Raw genomic sequence first — 24,912 nt, 5'->3', positions numbered from 1 at the left:
AAGACGTCTTCAGATATTCCACTTAGATAATTTTACTTGACTGTACAGTCAGACTTATTTTAACGAAAGACCAAACAACTTTTGGGGATCCAAAAAAATATTCCAGCTGAAGGATTATGAGGTTAGAAAAATGACCACAGCCCCTTTCTTTTTTCCATCAATCAGAAGAGTATCAGGTCATGGACCCCACTGATATCTCCACGTTGACACTAGATCCCCCACCGTAGCGTAATGCCTGAAGATTTCTGAAGGTTAACCCTAGAGATGAGCCTCAAATTTTACAAAACATCCTGAGTTTGAATTTTTCAAATCACTTTATTCAAATTTAGCCAAATGGCGGCTCCCTCTGGCGTTTTCTTTACTTTTCCACTAGACGCGACGTCCTCTTCATCTGTCTTTAGTCCGCACTTGGGCTGAGCAGGACCCTGACGTCACAAAATTATGACATGACATCACAGGCATGCGTCTCCCAAGGCACTGACTAAGCCTCAGGGTGACATATCATGACGTCATGACATCTCAACGAAACGAGTCGTTGAACTTAATGATTGGCTGCAGCGCTGTCTACCTCCCATCCATATCAGGGGAGGGTAAGTAAAAGAACAGTTTGTTATTTTACAACTCACTGAACCTATGGAGAAAGGTTTTCCAAAAAGGGGATAACATTTTTAAGATAATTTTCTGTGACTAGGTAACAAAGTGTTGCGTCGTGAATCATGAAAACTTTTGCAACAACTGTATGAGTATGTAAGTTACAGATGGAGGAAAGCTCTCTCTCTCTCTAGTGCCACCTATAGGTAACTATACTATGAATCTATGTCTTGAAATATAACTATTCGAGAACTGCATCAAAGGCAACTCATTGGCTCTCCTTGCGGAGCTTCAGCTCGTGTACTCAAGGTTAACTTTACAGGCAATGGAAACAATGCCAAATGTCTCTCCTCCAAAAGTCAATGTATGACCCCTTAAACAACCTTGAAACAGGGTTAGGGCAAATATTGCCACCTGTAGGCAGCTTTTTCAGATTTTTCGCTCATAGGAGGGTACTGAGCGTGCGGGAGCTCTTGGTGGTATTTCTCGGGTGGTCACATTTTAAGACTTTTTCATGGGTCAGACTTTGGCTTACTGTGTGGCACAAGAGAGACGGTTTTCTTCCTTTCAGAGCAGCGAAAATTGGATTTGCATCAAGTTTATTCAATGTAAATCATATCTTCCTCTCCAGATCCCAGAGCATAATAAACACAGGATAAAAAAATAAAGAAAGAAAAATCTTCATCTCTCCTTGGTCCACCTCTCTCTCGCTCCCATTTGGTCAGTCTTTCTGTCACCTTCGGCTCATCCGGCTCTGAATTGGCCACGTGATGTCATGACATTGAGGAACAACAACATCCTGACATGTCTCACTCTACAACATCCACTGGTCCATGGCTGCCAGACCAGAACCCTCCTTCTCTCGACACCTCTTCTGATGAATAAGACCAGGGAAGTTTTATTGTTTTGAAGCAACGCGTGCATGACGTTGTGAGGGTCATAATTGTTATTTTCAAGCCTTTGGCTTGATCTCAATCCATGGTGACTTGATGGATGAATGCTCTGTAGGAAGATGGATCTTGTTCAGCCTAGATAGGTCCACCAGGGTCTTCTCCATCATTATCTTGCCATTGGGTTGCTGGTCTTCCTCTTTATCTTGTTTCTTCTATTCTTCCGACCATGATGTCCTTCTGTAGTGATTGCTCGTTTCATATGATATTTCTACAGTAGGCAAGTCCTAGCTTGGTGATCCTTGCTTCCAGTGACATGTCTGGTTTGATTTATTCCAAGATTGATTTGTTTGTTCTTCTGGCCATCCATGGTATTGATCACATTCTTCTCCAGCATCACATTTCAAAGGCGTCGATTCTTATTCTGTCTTGTTTCTTTATCTTCCAGCTATCGCATCGGTATGTTACCACAGAAAAGACCAAACTATGTACGAGCCGTGTCTTCTTCGCCAGTGAATTGTTTCTTGATATGAAGACCTTGTCCAGTGACTTCATTGAGGGACCTACTAATCAGAAAAAAAGTGCAGAGATGCCTGCAGGGAGGAGGACTCTGACCGGTGGCCACAGATTCTCATGAGGCCTCTAAACCAGGGTCACGAGAATATTTTTGCCCAATTCTAAAATCTATATTTTTCACCACTTATTGACACTGTAGAACTCAGCAAAATGACAGCCAACGGGATGCGCAAATCTAAAAAAAAAATTGGATTCCGGTAACTCTAAATTTTGGTGAGATTTTAGGCAAAAATTCTACTTCGAGATTCTACTTCTCGAATTGATTCGCTCACCTCTAGAGCTGTATCCTCTAGGGTTAGACTGAAGCAGCTCCGGGTAGCATGCCTCCATGTTGCCGCTCAAAGCTTCCTGTGTTAACGGGGCTCTTACTGACGGCAATGAGGCTGTAATGCGCACACTACGATTATTATACTGTTATTACTCAATTTGGAAGGATCTACAACAACCCCCCCGAGGAGATGAGATGTATCGAAAGACATTGATGGGGAGATTATAAATTATATTATATTAGATCAATAAACTCTCGGAAGAATTATCATAAAATAATCTCGGCGACATTTACGATACATCTACGGTCCTCTCCTCGCAGAACGCGTCGCTCCTGATGTGATGTGACAAGCCGCAGACAGCGAGCGATCTCATTGTTTAGCACCTGACAGCGTTAAGCCGACTATTGTCTCTTTCTTCACGATTCACTAACACGGATGAGTAATTACACATTTACACTGCACGGATAGAGACAATCTGTCTATCAGGGAAAGTCATAACTGTGGGGGACATGGTTTACAGAAAGGATAATTGCCTTAAGAATAAGAACATGACATCAGTGAATATCGGCAATGGAGTTTAACAAAACAAGTATGGAGTCTGATAATCGCTTTTTCCTTTCTCATAGAGCGTACCGCTACATAACATACACATATGAATGAGGAGTCGATATTAACCCCTCATTCCCTACATTTTTTTTACCAAATATTGCCTTGCTAAATAAAAATATAACATGAAAAAATATGAACAGAGTGAAGGCACAATTAACAACAGCACTCCATGTGGTCCGGAGTGGTATTGCAAAGAATGGATAATGTAAAAGTGACCATTTTATCGTGGTACCACTACTGTCAAATCAATGCATTTCTATAAATAAGCCAATTGTAATACTATAGGGCAGGGCAGATCTATAAGTGTTATTAAAGGTGATGTCCGGGACTCAAACATTAATGACCTATCCTTGAGAAAGGTCATTCATCTAAGATCATCAGATGGATAGTTCCACGATTAATTGCTTGCAGGACACCATGTAGTGATTGCTTTTAGGTACTGAAGCCGAGAAAACATTCAAATCAATGTTAGCGGAGCTGCAGTACCTGAGAACAGCCACTTTATTTTGGAGCTGTAATGTTCTGGCTGTGATGCCGGTGGGTGTGGACCACTAGCCGGGCTTACCCTGGAGGGGTGTGACTAAGTGACTTCCTGGTCTTCACTGGAGCCTTTGATGGTGAGGATAGGCTTGGGCCATTTGGGTAGTCACCAGGTGCCACTCCAGGGCAGTCCATGAACGTGCAGCAGCTGACTTGAAGGGTCAGAGGGTCACAACACGAAGCACAGATGGCAAAGACAGAAATGTGGTCAGACAGTCAGAGGATGGGGCAGGCAGTACAGGATCAGAATATGAAACCAGGATCAGGAGCGGAGAAGATAGACAAAACGAGTTAATAAGCTGGGTCGGTAGCAAGAAAGGCAAACAGTAATCATCTAGATAGATTACTAGACACGGACTGAAACTAGGAACCTAAGTGAAGGCAAAGTGTCGAGGGAGGAGCTGCCTAATATATCCCCTGCTGGCAGGGGATAGGCCAGAAAAACAAAACTCTGTAGGTCACAGCAGGGTTAAATTCCTACAGAGTCTAGCCACACCTCCTTCTAGCTAGGTTGAGACTCTCCAGCCACAAGAGGGTGCAGCAGTGCTAGGAGTGCTGCAACAGGCAGTGCAGCGAGATGACCTGACACTTGGATGAGCAGAGCGGTGAGCGTAGTGAGTAGGACGGTGCTGAGAAGGCATGCAAGGTACCAGTGTGACACTGGTTTGGTGTCTACAGGAACTACAAACACTTGATAGGTGAAGGTGATGAGTGATAGATCCCCACCATCCCAATAATATTCCTAAGGATAAGTCATCAATGTTTGAGTCCCAGACAATTCCTTAAAATAGGACCAGTCACCACATCAAAAGTGGCCAGTTTATACTTTTATTTTAACAGCAGAACAGCAGAAATAAAATAAGAGTTATAGCTGGCCATTTTTGACCTGATGACAAATTTTCTTTAAAAAAGGTATTTTATTAGAAGTTTCATGATATGTAAGGACGCTGGACATTATTAGCACCATGAGAGCTTTACAAAGGATAGTAGTTTTCATATTTTCAATTGCTTGCAATACCATGCCTCACCACATGGTGTGCTGTAATGCAAACAAGAAAAAGGAGGAGTAATGACGATCACCATGTCATGTAATCACAACTCCATTTAGTGTTAAAAATATTTGTAATGTATTCTTATGGTGACAAAGTTAAACAAGATCATATTCACAACCTACCACCAGAAAGAAGCGCAGTTTTACTCTGCATTGAGGGACTTGGATTGTGGAATCTGTTGCTAAAGGACATGAAAAGATGTTTGCAGAATTCATCAGGTAGGTCAACCTCCAAAAATGTCTTCATAAATAGCTGGAAACCTTCAAAGTCAATTGCCTGGTGGTAAAAAAAAATGTAGACAGGAAGCATTAAAAGACAATTTACTAGTCATCAATCACTGACAGTGTCCTTGTCGCCCTTGCTAAATTCTACCTCTTCTTCAAAGTCCAATGTGGAATAAGGGAAGAGAACTGATCAGTGCCCTAAATAAATTATTACCGTAGTTGGGGGAAAAAAGGCCAGTCTAGCCATTATTACTACTACTATAATTCTACCTTCTAAGTACTGTACTAGAATATAACTACAGTGGTGGCCAAAAGTATTGGCACCCCTGCAATTCTGTCAGATAATACTCAGTTTCTTCCTGAAAATGATTGCAATCACAAATTCTTTGGACTTATTATCTTCATTTAATTTGCTTGCAAGGAAAAAACACAAAAGAGAATGAAGCAAAAATCAAATCATTGATCATTTCACACAAAACTCCAAAAATGGGCCAGACAAAAGTATTGGCACCCTCAGCCTAATACTTGGTTGCACAACCTTTAGCCAAAATAACTGCGAACATCCACTTCCGGTAACCATCAATGAGTTTCTTACAATGCTCTGCTGGAATTGTAGACCATTCTTCTTTGGCAAACTGCTCCAGGTCCCTGATATTTGAAGGGTGCCTCCTCCAAACTGCCATTTTGAGATCTCTCCACAGGTGTTCTATGGGATTCAGGTCTGGACTCATTGCTGGCCACCTTAGAAGTCTCCAGTGCTTTCTCTCAAACCATTTTATAGTGCTTTTGGAAGTGTGTTTTGGGTCATTGTCCTGCTGGAAGACCCATGACCTCTGAGGGAGACCCAGCTTTCTCACACTGGGCCCTACATTATGCTGCAAAATTTGTTGGTAGTCTTTAGACTTCATAATGCCATGCACACGGTCAAGCAGTCCAGTGCCAGAGGCAGCAAAGCAACCCCAAAACATCAGGGAACCTCCGCCATGTTTGACTGTAGGGACCGTGTTCTTTTCTTTGAATGCCTCTTTTTTTTCCTGTACTCTCTATGTTGATGCTTTTTGCCAAAAAGCTCTACTTTTGTCTCATCTGACCAACATTCTTCCAAAACGTTTTAGGCTTTCTCAGGTAAGTTTTGTCAAACTCCAGCCTGGCTTTTTTATGTCTCGGGGTAAGAAGTGGGGTCTTCCTGGGTAACCTACCATACAGTCCCTTTTCATTCAGACGCCGACGGATAGTACGGGTTGACACTGTTGTACCCTCGGACTGCAGGGCAGCTTGAACTTGTTTGGATGTTGGTCGAGGTTCTTTATCCACCATCCGCACAATCTTGCGTTGAAATCTCTCGTCAATTTTTCTTTTCCGTCCACATCTAGGGAGGTTAGCCACAGTGCCATGGGCTTTACACTTCTTGATGACACTGCGCACGGAAGACACAGGAACATTCAGGTCTTTGGAGATGGACTTGTAGCCTTGAGATTGCTCATGCTTCCTCACAATTTGGTTTCTCAAGTCCTCAGACAGTTCTTTGGTCTTCTTTCTTTTCTCCATGCTCAATGTGGTACACACAAGGACATAAGACAGAGGTTGAGTCAACTTTAATCCATGTTAACTGGCTGCAAGTGTGATTTAGTTATTGCCAACACCTGTTAGGTGCCACAGGTAAGTTACAGGTGCTGTTAATTACACCAATTACAGAAGCATCACATGATTTTTCAAAGGGTGCCAATACTTTTGTCCACCCCCTATTTTAGGTTTTGTGTGGAATTATATCCAATTTGGCTTTAGGACAATTATTTTTGTGTTTTTTCATTGAAGACAAATTAAATGAAGATAATAATACCAAAGAATTTGTGATTGCAATCATTTTCAGGAGGAAACTGAGTATTATCTGACAGAATTGCAGGGGTGCCAATACTTTTGGCCACCACTATACAATAATATTTCCATCCATGCGCAATGTAAGTATATTATGCAAATGCAACTTAATACTGCCACATTTATTCTATTATAATACTGCCCCTATGTACAAGAATATAACTACTATAATACTGATCCTATGTACAAGAATATAACTACTATAATACTGCCACCTATGTACAAGAATATAACTACTATAATACTGCCCCTATGTACAAGAATATAACTACTATAATACTGCCCCCTATGTACAAGAATATAACTACTATAATACTGCTCCTATGTACAAGAATATAACTACTATAATACTGCCACCTATGTACAAGAATATAACTACTATAATACTGCCCCTATGTACAAGAATATAACTACTATAATACTGCTCCTATGTACAAGAATATAACTACTATAATACTGCTCCCTATGTACAAGAATATAACTAATATAATACTGCTCCTATGTACAGTCATGGCCAAAAGTATTGAGAATGACACCAAAATTATATTTTCACATGATCTGCTGGCCTCTGGTTTTTAATAGTGTTTGTCTGATGTTTATATCACATGCAGAAATATAATTGCAATCATATTATGAGTACTAATAGGTTATATTGAGAGTTAGAATGAGTTAATGCAGCAAGTCAATATTTGCAGTGTTTCTCCTTCTTCTTCAAGACCTCTGTAATTCTCCCTGGCATGCTCTCAATCAACTTTTGGACCAAATCCTGACTGATAGCAGTCCATTCTTGCATAATCAATGCTTGCATTTTGCCAGAATTTGTTGGTTTTTGTTTGTCCACCCGTCTCTTGATGATTGACCACAAGTTCTCAATGGGATTAAGATCTGGGGAGTTTCCAGGCCATGGACCCAAAATCTCTATGTTTTGTTCCATGAGCCATTTAGTTATCACCTTTGCTTTATGGCAAGGTGCTCCATCATGCTGGAAAAGGCATTGTTGGGCGCCAAACTGCTCTTGGACGGTTGGGAGAAGTTGCTCTTGGAGTACATTCTGGTACCATTCTTTATTCATGGCTGTGTTTTTAGGCAAGACTGTGAGTGAGCCGATTCCCTTGGCTGAGAAGCAACCCCACACATGAATGGTTTCAGGATGATTTACAGTTGGCATGAGACAAGACTGGTGGTAGCGCTCACCTCTTCTTCTCCGAATAAGCTGTTTTCCAGATGTCCCAAACAATCGAAAAGGGGATTCATCATAGAAAATGACTTTGCCCCAGTCCTCAGCAGTCCACTCCCTGTACCTTTTGCAGAATATCAGTCGGTCCCTGATGTTTTTTCTGGAGAGAAGTTGCTTCTTTGCTGCCCTCCTTGAAACCAGCCCTTGCTCAAAGAGTCTACGCCTCACAGTGCGTGCAGAAGCACTCACACCAGCCTGCTGCCATTCCTGAGCAAGCTCGGCACTGCTGGTAGTCCGATCCCGCAGCTGAAACAGTTTTAAGATACGGTCCTGGCGCTTGCTGGTCTTTCTTGGGCGCCCTGGAGGCTTTTTGACAACAATGGAAGCTCTCTCCTTGAAGTTCTTGATGATGCGATAGATTGTTGACTGAGGTGCAATCTTTGTAGCTGCGATACTCTTCCCTGTTAGGCCATGTTTGTGCAGTGCAATGATGGCTGCACGTGTTTCTTTAGAGATAACCATGGTTAACTGAAGAGAAACAATGATACCAAGAACCAGCCTCCTTTTAAAGTGTCCAGTGATGTCATTCTTACTTAATCATGACTGATTGATCGCCAGCCCTGTCCTCATCAACACCCACACCTGTGTTAATGGATCAATCACTAAAACGATGTTAGCTGCTCCTTTTAAGGCAGGACTGCAATGATGTTGAAATGTGTTTTGGGGGTTAAAGTTCATTTTCTGGGCAAATATTGACTTTGCAAGTCCAGTAATTGCTGTTAAGCTGATCACTCTTTGACATTCAGGAGTATATGCAAATTGCCATTACAAAAAATGAAGCAGTAAACTTTGGAAAAATAACTATTTGTCTCATTCTCAATACTTTTGGCCATGACTGTACAAGAATATAACTACTATAATACTGTCCCCTATGTACAAGAATATAACTACTATAATACTGCTCCCTATGTACAAGAATATAACTACTATAATACTGCCCCCTATGTACAAGAATATAACTACTATAGTACTGCTACTTTGCACAAGAATATAACTGCTATAATACTGTCCCTATGTACAAGAATATAACTACTATAATACTGCTCCCAATGTACAAGAATATAACTACTATAATACTGCTCCCATGTACAAGAATATAACTACTATAATACTGCTACTTTGTACAAGAATATAACTGCTATAATACTGCTCCTATGTACAAGAACATAACTACTATAATACTGCTCCTATGTACAAGAATATAACTACTATAATACTGCCCCTATGTAAAAGAATATAAATACTATAATACTGCTCCTATGTACAAGAATATAACTACTATAATACTACCCCTATGTACAAGAATATAACTACTATAATACTGCCCCTATGTACAAGAATATAACTACTATAATACTGCTCTTATGCACAAGAATATAACTGCTATAATACAGCTCCTAGGTACAAGAATATAACTACTATAATACTGCTCCTATGTACAAGAATATAACTACTATAATACTCCCCCTATGTATAAGAATATAACTACTATAATACTGCCCCTATGTACAAGAATATAACTACTATAATACTGCTCCTATGTACAAGAATATAACTACTATAATACTGCTCCTATGTACAAGAATATATCTACTATAATATTGCCCCTATGTACAAGAATATAACTACTATAATACTGCTCCTATGTTCAGGAATATAACTACTATAATACTGCTCCTATGTACAAGAATATAACTACTATAATACTGCCCCCTATGTACAAGAATATAACTACTATAATACTGCCCCCTATGTACAAGAATATAACTACTATAATACTGCTCCTATGTACAAGAATATAACTACTATAATACTGCCCCCTATGTACAAGAATATAACTACTATAATACTGCTCCTATGTACAAGAATATAACTACTATAATACTGCTCCTATGTACAAGAATATAACTACTATAATACTGCTCCTATGTACAAGAATATAACTAATATAATACTGCAACTATGTACAAGAATATAACTATATAATACTGCCCCTATGTACAAGAATATAACTACTATAATACTGCTCCTATGTATAAGAATATAACTACTATAATACTGCCCCTATACACAAGAATATAACTACTATAATACTGCCCCTATGTACAAGAATATAACTACTATAATACTGCTCCCTATGTACAAGAATATAACTACTATAATACTGCCCCTATGTACAAGAATATAACTACTATAATACTGCTCCTATGTACAAGAATATAGCTACTATAATACTGCTCCTATGTACAAGAATATAACTACTATAATACTGCTAATATGTACAAGAATATAACTACTATAATACTGCTCCTATGTACAAGAATATATCTACTATAATATTGCCCCTATGTACAAGAATATAACTACTATAATACTGCTCCTATGTTCAGGAATATAACTACTATAATACTGCTCCTATGTACAAGAATATAACTACTATAATACTGCCCCCTATGTACAAGAATATAACTACTATAATACTGCCCCCTATGTACAAGAATATAACTACTATAATACTGCTCCTATGTACAAGAATATAACTACTATAATACTGCCCCCTATGTACAAGAATATAACTACTATAATACTGCTCCTATGTACAAGAATATAACTACTATAATACTGCTCCTATGTACAAGAATATAACTACTATAATACTGCTCCTATGTACAAGAATATAACTACTATAATACTGCTCCTATGTACAAGAATATAACTACTATAATACAGCTCCTATGTACAAGAATATAACTACTATAATACTGCCCCTATGTACAAGAATATAACTATTATAATACTGCCCCTATGTACAAGAATATAACTACTATAATACTGCTCCTATGTACAAGAATATAACTACTATAATACTGCCCCTATGTACAAGAATATAACTGCTATAATACTGCCCCTATGTACAAGAATATAACTACTATAATACTGCCTCCTATGTACAAGAATATAACTACTATAATAATGCCCCCTATGTACAAGAATATAACTACTATAATACTGCCCCTATACACAAGAATATAACTACTATAATACTGCCCCTATACACAAGAATATAACTACTATAATACTGCCCCTATGTACAAGAATATAACTACTATAATACTGCCCCTATACACAAGAATATAACTACTATAATACTGCCCCTATAAACAAGAATATAACTACTATAATACTGCTCCCTATGTACAAGAATATAACTACTATAATACTGCCCCTATGTACAAGAATATAACTACTATAATACTGCTCCTATGTACAAGAATATAGCTACTATAATACTGCTCCTATGTACAAGAATATAACTACTATAATACTGCTCCTATGTACAAGAATATAACTACTATAATACTGCTCCTATGTACAAGAATATATCTACTATAATATTGCCCCTATGTACAAGAATATAACTACTATAATACTGCTCCTATGTTCAGGAATATAACTACTATAATACTGCTCCTATGTACAAGAATATAACTACTATAATACTGCCCCCTATGTACAAGAATATAACTACTATAATACTGCCCCCTATGTACAAGAATATAACTACTATAATACTGCTCCTATGTACAAGAATATAACTACTATAATACTGCCCCCTATGTACAAGAATATAACTACTATAATACTGCTCCTATGTACAAGAATATAACTACTATAATACTGCTCCTATGTACAAGAATATAACTACTATAATACTGCTCCTATGTACAAGAATATAACTAATATAATACTGCTCCTATGTACAAGAATATAACTACTATAATACTGCTCCTATGTACAAGAATATAACTACTATAATAGTGCCCCTATGTACAAGAATATAACTACTATAATACTGCCCCTATGTACAAGAATATAACTACTATAATACTGCTCCTATGTATAAGAATATAACTACTATAATACTGCCCCTATACACAAGAATATAACTACTATAATACTGCCCCTATGTACAAGAATATAACTACTATAATACTGCTCCCTATATACAAGAATATAACTACTATAATACTGCCCCTATGTACAAGAATATAACTACTATAATACTGCTCCTATGTACAAGAATATAGCTACTATAATACTGCTCCTATGTACAAGAATATAACTACTATAATACTGCTCCTATGTACAAGAATATAACTACTATAATACTGCTCCTATGTACAAGAATATAGCTACTATAACACTACCCCTATGTACAAGAATATAACTACTATAATACTGCTCCTATGTACAAGAATATAACTACTATAATACTACCCCTATGTATAAGAATATAACTACTATAATACTGCCCCTATGTACAAGAATATAACTACTATAATACTGCTCCTATGTACAAGAATATAACTACTATAATACTGCTCCTATGTACAAGAATATATCTACTATAATATTGCCCCTATGTACAAGAATATAACTACTATAATACTGCTCCTATGTTCAGGAATATAACTACTATAATACTGCTCCTATGTACAAGAATATAACTCCTATAATACTGCCCCTATGTACAAGAATATAACTACTATAATACTGCTCCTATGTACAAGAATATAACTACTATAATACTGCCCCCTATGTACAAGAATATAACTACTATAATACTGCTCCTATGTACAAGAATATAACTACTATAATACTGCTCCTATGTACAAGAATATAACTACTATAATACTGCTCCTATGTACAAGAATATAACTAATATAATACTGCCCCTATGTACAAGAATATAACTACTATAATGCTGCCCCTATGTACAAGAATATAACTACTATAATACTGCTCCTATGTATAAGAATATAACTACTATAATACTGCCCCTATACACAAGAATATAACTACTATAATACTGCCCCTATGTACAAGAATATAACTACTATAATACTGCTCCCTATGTACAAGAATATAACTACTATAATACTGCCCCTATGTACAAGAATATAACTACTATAATACTGCTCCTATGTACAAGAATATAACTACTATAATACTGCCCCCTATGTACAAGAATATAACTACTATAATACTGCTCCTATGTACAAGAATATAGCTACTATAATACTGCTCCTATGTACAAGAATATAACTACTATAATACTGCTCCTATGTACAAGAATATAACTACTATAATACTGCCCCTATGTACAAGAATATAACTACTATAATACTGCTCCTATGTACAAGAATATAACTACTATAATACTGCCCCTATGTACAAGAATATAACTACTATAATACTGCTCCTATGTTCAGGAATATAACTACTATAATACTGCTCCTATGTACAAGAATATAGCTCCTATAATACTGCCCCTATGTACAAGAATATAACTACTATAATACTGCTCCTATGTACAAGAATATAACTACTATAATACTGCCCCCTATGTACAAGAATATAACTACTATAATACTGCTCCTATGTACAAGAATATAGCTACTATAATACTGCTCCTATGTACAAGAATATAACTACTATAATACTGCTCCTATGTACAAGAATATAACTACTATAATACAGCTCCTATGTACAAGAATATAACTACTATAATACTGCCCCTATGTACAAGAATATAACTATTATAATACTGCCCCTATGTACAAGAATATAACTACTATAATACTGCTCCTATGTACAAGAATATAACTACTATAATACTGTCCCTATGTACAAGAATATAACTGCTATAATACTGCCCCTATGTACAAGAATATAACTACTATAATACTGCCTCCTATGTACAAGAATATAACTACTATAATACTGCCCCCTATGTACAAGAATATAACTACTATAATACTGCCCCTATGTACAAGAATATAGCTACTATAATACTGCTCCTATGTATAAGAAAATAACTACTGTAATACTGCCCCTATACACAAGAATATAACTACTATAATACTGCCCCTATGTACAAGAATATAACTACTATAATACTACCCCTATGTACAAGAATATAACTACTATAATACTGCTCCTATGTACAAGAATATAACTACTATAATACTGCCCCTATGTACAAGAATATAACTATTATAATACTGCCCCTATGTACAAGAATATAACTACTATAATACTGCCCCTATGTACAAGAATATAACTACTATAGTACTGCTCCAATGTATAAGAATATAACTACTATAATACTGCGCCTATGTACAAGAATATAACTACTATAGTACTGCTCCTATGTATAAGAATATAACTACTATAATACTGCGCCTATGTAGAAGAATATAACTACTATAATACTGCTCCTATGTACAAGAATATAACTACTATAATACTGCCCCCCATGTACAAGAATATAACTACTATAATACTGCTCCTATGTACAGGAATATAACTACTATAGTACTGCTCCTATGTATAAGAATATAACTACTATAATACTACAAATGGGATTTGAGTTAATTCCTCAGATTTTGATCATACATTTTGCAGAAACAATTCATATATTTGAAATGTATTACTTTAATAATTTAAAAAATTACTTACTTGATTCAGAATATCCTGCTTCTGGGTGACATGTAAAGATAACAATAGAAACATATATTACCAAGTGTGGGAAGTGTAACATTTTGTTCATACATTTTCTGTGTATACATTATATAATGTTCTTGCTCATTATAATATTAGCAGTAATAAAAGCTGAATAATTCTTCTCTTGTGTCAGATGCACATTGTGTTTTTTTGATGATTTTTGCAACATGTTTTAATTCCTGCACTATGTTAGAAATATCTGTGCCTACTTCTGAAAAATATCAAAAATGTAAAAAACATCTACGGTATATATAAGTTGATAGGAAGTACGTTACTCAGCAGATAAAGATAAAGTTAATGTAAACAAATAAAATATAAAACAATAAAATTGAGAATGGAATTTAATAAAAAAAATAAAATTAAAAAGTGTAAAATTAGTCATTTTATTAACTTGATTTATTTAACTTTATTTTTTTACTCTAATTCCAAATATTGGTTAAAAAAAAGCAGTATTTTTAAACCCATATCTGGAACTACACTAAAAAAATAAAGTTAAATAAATCAAGATAAGTTGAAAGAAATGGCATTAGGAAGTAGAGTGTGCCATGAAAAACAAATAATAAATAATTCTCATGCTTGGGATTAGTTGAAGAATATAGACACCCTTGAGGGCATTTTATGATTTTTTTTTTTACTTAAATGCATGTATTTTTGAATAAAAATCTTCTCCTCTCAGCTGATTTATGACCACAAAGTTCAGTTCATCTTTTGCATGGTCATAGAACAGCTGAGAGGAGCCCAGAGGAAATATGTAAAAAGTTAAATACTCCTTCATCAAAACGATCTCACTCATTGACACTCTGTTAACTCATTCTGCAGTCAATAGCCAATTCAACATAGAGGTTTATTTTAAGTCAAACAAAGCAACTTTTAATGGAACTGAAAAAATGATTTTTAATAGTGTTGAGCGAGCACTAAAATGCTCGGGTGCTCGAAGCTCGGGCCGAGCTCACCGTGATACTCGGGTGCTCGACCCGAGCAACGAGCCCAATGTTAGTCTATGGGAGACCCGAGCATTTTTGCGGCGGCACCCCCGGCAGTCTGTAGAAATCCTAAACAGTGCCCAAAACGATAGTGACAGTGCTCAAAAGACATGGTGACAGCATGGGGATCGCCCCAGGAAGTATTTCTGACCCCCAGGTCACTGCTGTCAACAACGTGGTCGGAGATATTAAGCCACTTTTACAGGCTCACAATAAAACGTTCAAAAACGAAACTGAAACGGTTTTCCTGTGAAATATGTTAAGGAAGTTCCTTTCCAGGGTAAAGACTTATGTATAAGGTAAAATAAATAACCAAAAACAAAAATACTCCTCCACACCTTGGGCTATGTTCACAAGTAGCATTTTTTATGCATTTTTGCACTTTTGTATTGCTTTCAACCGTGACAAATGCATTCACCGAGAAATGTAATTTTAACATTTTACAACCTTATCTGGCCATGTGCTGTGTAACACATGCATATAGTGCTGAAAAGACATGGGGACAGCATGGGGAAGACCCCTGGAAGCATCTCTGACACCCAGGTCACTACCTTAAAGTGTGCCCATCAGAAGTGATCCTTGCCGCATCAGAAGATGCAGACTTGCAACTATCCCCGTGCAAGTCCTTGTCCCAGGGCAGGGTCCAATTGTACCTCCCCCATTCCTTGCAATGCAAGCGCAAGTATGCAGCCTGCCACCCACCCACCCCCAGGCTGCAATACCTTACTGCTTGCTTGCTTGCACTTGAAATTGGGCCTTTTAGGCATGTGGAGGCGGAATCTGGCCACCACGTCATGGCTGCGTCGGCGGCCTGGTATCCATACTCAGTCCCCAGCCGCCCGGCGACCTGTGTGTCCACGCTTGGTCCCCAGCTGCCAGGGGGCGGCAGGGTGTCCATACTCGGTCCCCAGCCGCCCCGCGGCCCGGGTGCCCACACACGGTCCCCAGCCGCCTGTGGGCGGCCGGGTGTCCATAAACGGTCCCCAGCCGCCCCTATTTGAAGGACAGCCTAACCACAAACACGTGGACAAGTGAATGTGGCCAGGAATGGTCCATCTGACTGACGCCTTCACACTTGGTTAATATTGTGGAAGCCGGGACACAGCTGGACACTGGGATGCAACACGTCCTCCAGACATAGAGGATTGCGGGTCCTGGGTCAATCAGACTTCAACACAAAGTTCAGAAGGTAGACAGCAGCAGTGGTCGGCCTCCTACACAACGAGTAAATTATTCATGATCATGAGGCCATCCTTCTCCTTAGCTTTCTGTTCCTTGGAATGCAAGCGCATGTATGTAGTAGCGGCTAGGCCTGAGGTGGTCAGCGTTTTGGCTCATATCCTACCTCCTCCGAGGATTGCTGGATGTTTTCCTGCTACTATCCCAGTTCAATGACTCTCGTTAAAACAAAGCTTCAGGTGATGAAAGATGGATTAAGTGGTGGCAAAGGAGAAAGAGCAGGAGGAACAGGGACCATTCACATCAATATCAGGCCAGTCAACCACACATGTCTTGTAGGATATGTTTCTGTATCAAAAGGAGCGGTTTGGCTACACAGTTATAGGGCATACAGTGAGTGCAATGCCTACCAAAAATTTAGAGGCACTCCAATGCCCCTTGGAAGTGACATGGAGGTCAGAGTGCCATAACTAAACTGTTTTTTCCATTTATAGCAACTGGGTCTCCTGTACACTGTTGGCCTAAGCAGTGAATAGCAGGCCTTCCAAAAATTATGAGGAACTGCAATGCCCCTTGAAACAGACGTGGATTACAGCGTACTAAAAACCTTCTACCCGTTATGGGGGAGTGGGTCTCCCTTAGTGTTCTCCTATGCATTGAAAAGCAAAAGCTGACTAAAATTAGGAGGAAATGCAATGCCCGTTGGAAGAGTCGTGAAGGTTAGAGTTAATTAAAAACAACATTTCAATGCCCCTTGGAAGAGTTGTGGAGTTCAGAGTGGTTTAACAAGACGCATTTAATGCCCTTTGGAAGAGACGTGGAGGTCAGAGTGGTTTAACAAGACGGTTTTAATGCCCCTTGGAAGAGTAGTGGAGGTCACAGTAGCTTAACAATACAGTTTTAATGCCATTTGGAAGAGACGTGGAGGTCAGAGTAATTTATCAAGACGGTTTTAATGCCCCTTGGAAGAGTGGTGGAGGTCACAGTAGCTTAACAAGACAGTTTTAATGCCCCTTGGAAGAGACGTGGAGGTCAGAGTGGTTTAACAAGACAGTTTTAATGCCCCTTGGAAGAGAGGTGGAGGTCAGAGTAGCTTAACAAGACGGTTTTAATTTCCCTTGGAAGAGTGGTGGAGGTCACAGTAGCTTAACAAGACAGTTTTAATGCCACTTGGAAGAGACGTGAAGGTCACAGTAGCTTAACAAATCGGTTTAAATGCCCCTTGGAAGAGTGGTGGAGGTCACAGTAGCTTAACAAGAAAGTTTAAATGCCCCTCGGAAGAGACATGGAGGTCACAGTAGCTTAACAAGACGGTTTTAATGCCCTTTGGAGGAGTGGTGGAGGTGACAGTAGCTTAACAAGATAGTTTTAATGCCCCTTGGAAGAGTGGTGGAGGTCAAAGTAGCTTAAGAAGACGGTTTTAATGGCCCTTGGAAGAGTGGTGGAGGTCACAGTAGCTTAACAAGATGCTTTTAATGCCCCTTGGAAGAGTGGTGGAGGTCACAGTAGCTTAACAAGACAGTTTTAATGCCCCTTGGAAGAGACGTGGAGGTCACAGTAGCTTAACAAGACGGTTTTAATGCCCATTGGAAGAGTGGTGGAGGTCACAGGAGCTTAACAAGACAGTTTTAATGCCCCTTGGAAGAGACGTGGAGGTCAGAGTGGTTTAAGAAGACGGTTTTAATGCCCCTTGGAAGAGACGTGGAGGTAGCAGTAGCTTAACAAGATGGTTTTAATGCCCCTTGGAAGAGTGGTGGAGGTCACAGTAGCTTAACAAGACAGTTTTAATGCCAATTGGAAGAGACGTGGAGGTCAGAGTGGTTTAACAAGACGGTTTTAATGCCCCTTGGAAGAGACGTGGAGGTCACAGTAGCTTAACAAGACGGTTTTAATGCCCCTTGGAAGAGTGGTGGAGGTCACAGAAACTTAACAAGACAGTTTAATTGCCCCTTGGAAGAGTGGTGGACGTCACAGTAGCTTAGCAAGATGGTTTTAATGCCCCTTGGAAGAGTGGTGGAGGTCACAGTAGCTTAACAAGACAGTTTTAATGCCCCTTGGAAGAGACGTGGAGGTCAGAGTGGTTTAACAAAATGGTTTTAATACCCCTTGGAAAAGTGGTGGAGGTCACAGTAGCTTAACAAGATGGTTTTAATGCCCCTTGGAAGAGTGGTGGAGGTCACAGTAGCTTAACAAGACAGTTTTAATGCCCATTGGAAGAGACGTTGAGGTCACAGTAGCTTAACAAGATGGTTTTAATGCCCCTTGGAAGAGTGGTGGAGGTCACAGTAACTTAACAAGATGGTTTTAATGCCCCTTGGAAGAGTGGTGGAGGTCACAATAGCTTAACAAGACAGTTTTAATGCCCCTTGGAAGAGACGTGGAGGTCACAGTAGCTTAACAAGACAGTTTTAATGCCCCTTGGAAGAGACGTGGAGGTCACAGTAGCTTAACAAGACGGTTTTAATGCCCCTTGGAAGAGTGGTGGAGGTCAGAGTGGTTTAACAAGACGGTTTTAATGCCTCTTGGAAGAGTGGTGGAGGTCACAGTAGCTTAACAAGACAGTTTTAATGCCACTTGGAAGAGACGTGGAGGTCACAGTAGCTTAACAAGACAGTTTTAATGCCCCTTGGAAGAGACGTGGAGGTCACAGAAGCTTAACAAGACGGTTTTAATGCCCCTTGGAAGAGTTGTGGAGGTCACAGTAACTTAACAAGACAGTTTTAATGCCCCTTAGAAGAGACGTGGAGGTCAGAGTGGTTTAACAAGACGGTTTTAATGCCCCTTGGAAGAGACGTGGAGGTCGCAGTAGCTTAACAAGATGGTTTTAATGCCCCTTGGAAGAGTGGTGGAGGTCACAGTAGCTTAACAAGACAGTTTTAATGCCCCTTGGAAGAGACGTGGAGGTCAGAGTGGTTTAACAAGACGGTTTTAATGCCCCTTGGAAGAGACGTGGAGGTCACAGTAGCTTAAAAAGACGGTTTTAATGCCCCTTGGAAGAGTGGTGGAGGTCACAGTAGCTTAACAAGACAGTTTTAATGCCCTTTGGAAGAGACGTTGAGGTCACAGTAGCTTAACAAGATGGTTTTAATGCCCCATGGAAGAGTGGTGGAGGTCACAGTAACTTAACAAGATGGTTTTACGCCCCTTGGAAGAGTGGTGGAGGTCACAATAGCTTAACAAGACAGTTTTAATGCCCCTTGGAAGAGACGTGGAGGTCAGAGTGGTTTAACAAGACGGTTTTAATGCCTATTGGAAGAGTGGTGGAGGTCACAGTAGCTTAACAAGACAGTTTTAATGCCCCTTGGAAGAGACGTGGAGGTCACAGTAGCTTAACAAGACAGTTTTAATGCCCCTTGGAAGAGACGTGGAGGTCACAGTAGCTTAACAAGACGGTTTTAATGCCCCTTGGAAGAGTGGTGGAGGTCACAGTAGCTTAACAAGACAGTTTTAATGCCCCTTAGAAGAGACGTGGAGGTCAGAGTGGTTTAACAAGACGGTTTTAATGCCCCTTGGAAGAGACGTGGAGGTCGCAGTAGCTTAACAAGATGGTTTTAATGCCCCTTGGAAGAGTGGTGGAGGTCACAGTAGCTTAACTAGACAGTTTTAATGCCCCTTGGAAGAGACGTGGAGGTCAGAGTGGTTTAACAAGACGGTTTTAATGCCCCTTGGAAGAGTGGTGGAGGTCACAGAAACTTAACAAGATGGTTTAATTGCCCCTTGGAAGAGTGGTGGACGTCACAGTAGCTTAACAAGATGGTTTTAATGCCCCTTGGAAGAGTGGTGGAGGTCACAGTAGCTTAACAAGACAGTTTTAATGCCCCTTGGAAGAGACGTGGAGGTCAGAGTGGTTTAACAAGATGGTTTTATTACCCCTTGGAAAAGTGGTGGAGGTCACAGTAGCTTAACAAGACGGTTTTAATTCCCCTTGGAAGAGTGGTGGAGGTCACAGTAGCTTAACAAGACAGTTTTAATGCCCCCTGGAAGAGACGTTGAGGTCACAGTAGCTTAACAAGATGGTTTAATGCCCATTGGAAGAGTGGTCGAGGTCTCAGTAACTTGACAACATGGTTTTAATGCCCCTTGGATGAGTGGTGGAGGTCACAATAGCTTAACAAGACAGTTTTAATGTCTCTTGGAAGAGTGGTGGAGGTCAGAGTGGTTTAACAAGACGGTTTTAATGCCCCTTGGAAGAGACGTGGAGGTCCCAGTAGCTTAACAAGACGGTTTTAATGCCCCTTGGAAGAGTGGTGGAGGTCACAGTAGCTTAACAAGACAGTTTTAATGCCCCTTGGAAGAGTGGTGGAGGTCACAGTAGCTTAACAAGACTGTTTTAATGCCCCTTGGAAGAGACGTGGAGGTCACAGTAGCTTAACAAGATGGTTTTAATGCCCCTTGGAAGAGTGGTGGAGGTCGCAGTAGCTTAACAAGATGGTTTAAATGCCCTTTGGAAGAGTGGTGGACGTCACAGTAGCTTAACAAGATGGTTTTATTGCTCCTTGGAAGAGTGGTGGAGGTCACAGTAGCTTAACAAGACAGTTTTAATGCCCCTTGGAAGAGACGTGGAGGTCAGAGTGGTTTAACAAGATGGTTTTAATACCCCTTGGAAAAGTGGTGGAGGTCACAGTAACTTAACAAGACAGTTTTAATGCCCCTTGGAAGAGTGGTGGAGGTCACAGTAGCTTAACAAGACAGTTTTAATGCCCCTTGGAAGAGACGTGGAGGTCAGAGTGGTTTAACAAGATGGTTTTAATGCCCCTTGGAACAGTGGTGGAGGTCACAGTAGCTTAACAAGACAGTTTTAATGCCCCTTGGAAGAGACGTGGAGGTCACAGTAGCTTAACAAGACTGTTTTAATGCCCCTTGGAAGAGTGGTGGAGGTCACAGTAGCTTAACAAGACAGTTTTAATGCCCCTTGGAAGAGACGTGGAGGTCAGAGTGGTTTAACAAGATGGTTTTAATACCCCTTGGAAAAGTGGTGGAGGTCACAGTAACTTAACAAGATGGTTTTAATGCCCCTTGGAAGAGTGGTGGAGGTCACAGTAGCTTAACAATACAGTTTTAATGCCCCTTGGAAGAGACGTGGAGGTTAGATTGGCTTAACAAGACGGTTTTAATGCCCCTTGGAAGAGTGGTGGAGGTCACAGTAGCTTAACAAGACAGTTTTAATGCCCCTTGGAAGAGACGTGGAGGTCAGAGTGTTTTAACAAGACGGTTTTAATGCCCCTTGGAAGAGACGTGGAGGTCACAGTAGCTTAACAAGACGGTTTTAATGCCCCTTGGAAGAGTGGTGGAGGTCACAGTAGCGTAACCAGACTGTTTTAATGCCCCTTGGAAGAGACGTGGAAGTCACAGTAGCTTAACAAGACGGTTTTAATGCCCCTTGGAAGAGTGGTGGAGGTCACAGTAGCTTAACAAACAGTTTAAATGCCCCTTGGAAGAGACATGGAGGTCACAGTGGTTTAACAAGATGGTTTTAATGCCCCTTTGAAGAGTGGTGGAGGTCACAGTAGCTTAACAAGGCAGTTTTAATATCCCTTGGAAGAGACGTGGAGGTCAGAGTGGTTTAACAAGACGGTTTTAATGCCCCTTGGAAGAGACGTGGAGGTCACAGTAGCTTAACAAGATGGTATTAATGCCTCTTGGAAGAGTGGTGGAGGTCACAGTAGCTTAAATGCCCCTTGGAAGAAACGTGGAGGTCACAGTAGCTTAACAAGACTGTTTTAATGCCCCTTGGAAGAGTGGTGGAGATCACAGTAACTTAACAAGATGGTTTTAATGCCCCTTGGAAGAGTGGTGGAGGTCACAGTAGCTTAACAAGACGGTTTGAATGCCCTTTGGAAGAGTGGTGGAGATCACAGTATCTTAACAAGACAGTTTTAATGCCCCTTGGAAGAGACGTGGAGGTCACAGTAGCTTAACAAGATGCTTTTAATGCCCCTTGGAAGAGTGGTGGAGGTCACAGTAGCTTAACAAGACGGTTTTAATGCCCCTTGGAAGAGTGGTGGAGGTCACAGTAGCTTAATAAGACAGTTTTAATGCCCATTGGAAGAGACGTTGAGGTCAGAGTGGATTAACAAGACAGTTTTAATGCCCCTTGGAAGAGTGGTGGAGGTCACAGTAGCTTAACAAGATGGTTTTAATGCTCCTTGGAAGAGTAGTGGAGGTCATAGTAGCTTAACAAGACGGTTTTAATGCCGCTTGAAAGAGTGGTGGAGGTCACAGTAGCTTAATAAGACGGTTTTAATGCTCCTTGGAAGGGTGGTTGAGGTCACAGTATCTTAACAAGACAGTTTTAATGCCCCTTGGAAGAGACGTGGAGGTCACAGTAGCTTAACAAGATGGTTTTAATGCCCCTTGGAAGAGTGGTGGAGGTCACAGTATCTTAACAAGATGGTTTTAATGCCCCTTGGAAGAGTCGTGGTGGCCACAGTAGCTTAACAAGACAGTTTTAATGCCCCTTGGAAGAGACGTGGAGGTCAGAGTGGTTTAACAAGATGGTTTTAATGCCCCTTGGAAGAGTGGTGGAGGTCACAGTAGCTTAACAAGACAGTTTTAATGCCCCTTGGAAGAAACGTGGAGGTCACAGTAGCTTAACAAGACTGTTTTAATGCCCCTTGGAAGAGTGGTGGAGATCACAGTAACTTAACAAGATGGTTTTAATGCCCCTTGGAAGAGTGGTGGAGGTCACAGTAGCTTAACAAGACAGTTTTAATGCCCTTTGGAAGAGTGGTGGAGGTCACCGTATCTTAACAAGACAGTTTTAATGCCCCTTGGAAGAGACGTGGAGGTCACAGTAGCTTAACAAGATGGTTTTAATGCCCCTTGGAAGAGTGGTGGAGGTCACAGTAGCTTAACAAGACGGTTTTAATGCCCCTTGGAAGAGTGGTGGAGGTCACAGTAGCTTAATAAGACAGTTTTAATGCCCCTTGGAAGAGACGTTGAGGTCAGAGTGGATTAACAAGACGGTTTTAATGCCCCTTGGAAGAGTGGTGGAGGTCACAGTAGCTTAACAAGACGGTTTTAATGCTCCTTGGAAGAGTAGTGGAGGTCACAGTAGCTTAACAAGACGGTTTTAATGCCCCTTGAAAGAGTGGTGGAGGTCACAGTAGCTTAATAAGACGGTTTTAATGCTCCTTGGAAAAGTGGTGGAGGTCACAATAGCTTAACAAGACAGTTTTAATGCCCCTTGGAAGAGACGTGGAGGTCAGAGTGGTTTAACAAGATGGTTTTAATGCTCATTGGAAGAGTAGTGGAGGTCACAGTAGCTTAACAAGATGGTTTTAATGCCCCCTGGAAGAGTGGTGGAGGTCACAGTATCTTAACAAGATGGCTTTAATGCCCCTTGGAAGAGACGTGGAGGTCACAGTAGCTTAACAAGACAGTTTTAATGCCCCTTAGAAGAGACGTGGAGGTCACAGTAGCTTAACCATACGGTTTTAATGCCCCTTGGAAGGGTGGTGGCGGTCACAGTAGCTTAACAAGACGGTTTTAATGCCCCTTGGAAGAGTGGTGGAAGTCACAGTAGCTTAATGACGCGCCCCTTGGGCCGCGTGAGGAACCCGGAACCGGGCCTTTTTGTAGATGCTGGGGGTTGTAGTCACCGTGGCGGTGACCCGGCCCCGTGGCTCAGGGTGGTTAAACTAAATGGCAGTCTATATACTAATGTCCAACTATGCCACCCGTGGATTGCGGTCAGGATGAACCGCCGCTGCAGGGCAGACCGCCGAGGCTGGTGTTATGGGTGCAGCAGAGTGTAGTATAACTCCCCACGAGAGAAGTATAGCCTCGGGGCAGTGAGTGCAGATGATGGGGGATGTTAGTGGTGATGGTGCGCGGGAGCAGCAGTAACCACACGGAGTCTGTCATGCAATTCAGGGTCTTTACTGTTGGTGGTATTAAAGGACCCGTCCGGAATACAGGTTAACAATGGAGGCCTGGTCAGTCTGATAGCAACTGGGAAATCCTGCTGGTCAGGGGGAGATTGTAGGGCTACCGTGCTGACTTCACTCTTTCTTGGCTATCCTGCTGTAGTGTAGTGGTAGCCCACGTCCCTGAGTGTACCGTGTTGTTCTCACCCGTATGACTGGCGACTCGGGCCTTCCGTGCTTCACACCCCTCCAGGGCGGTAGTGGTCCCTCTCGTGTGGCTGAGCCTCCGGGCTTCCTTGGGCCAGAGGACTTGAAGTCCCCTGCGTGGAGGTTTTCTGCTGCTGGGCTTATTACCCTAACAGCCTCGGACTCCAGTGTCCGGCTTTCCAAGTCTCTAGTCAGGATGAGCTCTTTTAGCTCCCCTCCTGGCCTCATATTCCTCCTCTGCCTAC

The 24,912-nt window shown here is 40.6% G+C and overlaps 1 protein-coding gene across 6 annotated transcripts in view; it reads right to left on the bottom strand.

The window, feature by feature from the left end:
- Nucleotides 1-24,912, bottom strand: part of DGKB (diacylglycerol kinase beta) — an 889,407-nt gene that overhangs the window by 624,745 nt on the left and 239,750 nt on the right. For 5 of the 6 annotated variants that reach the window (XR_012320016.1, XM_073677273.1, XM_073677269.1 and 2 more), the window contains 2 exons: nt 14,386-14,406; nt 4,650-4,803 (listed from right to left, as the gene is read on the bottom strand). Coding sequence is in view for 5 of the 6 variants with exons in the window: in XM_073677273.1 (XP_073533374.1) it covers nt 4,650-4,803; nt 14,386-14,406 (175 nt within the window). In the remaining variant the exon portion in view is untranslated. The remainder of the gene's footprint in view (nt 1-4,649; nt 4,804-14,385; nt 14,407-24,912) is intronic. The other variant, XM_073677272.1, reaches the window with a different exon arrangement.

The sequence above is a fragment of the Phyllobates terribilis genome, unplaced genomic scaffold, assembly GCF_046119375.1.
Source record: "Phyllobates terribilis strain yellow unplaced genomic scaffold, ASM4611937v1 Scaffold_4__5_contigs__length_816908805, whole genome shotgun sequence".
Taxonomy (NCBI): Eukaryota; Metazoa; Chordata; class Amphibia; order Anura; family Dendrobatidae; genus Phyllobates; species Phyllobates terribilis.
The sequence above is the reverse complement of the archived record's forward strand: the minus strand, read 5'-3'. Positions and strand labels throughout refer to the sequence as shown.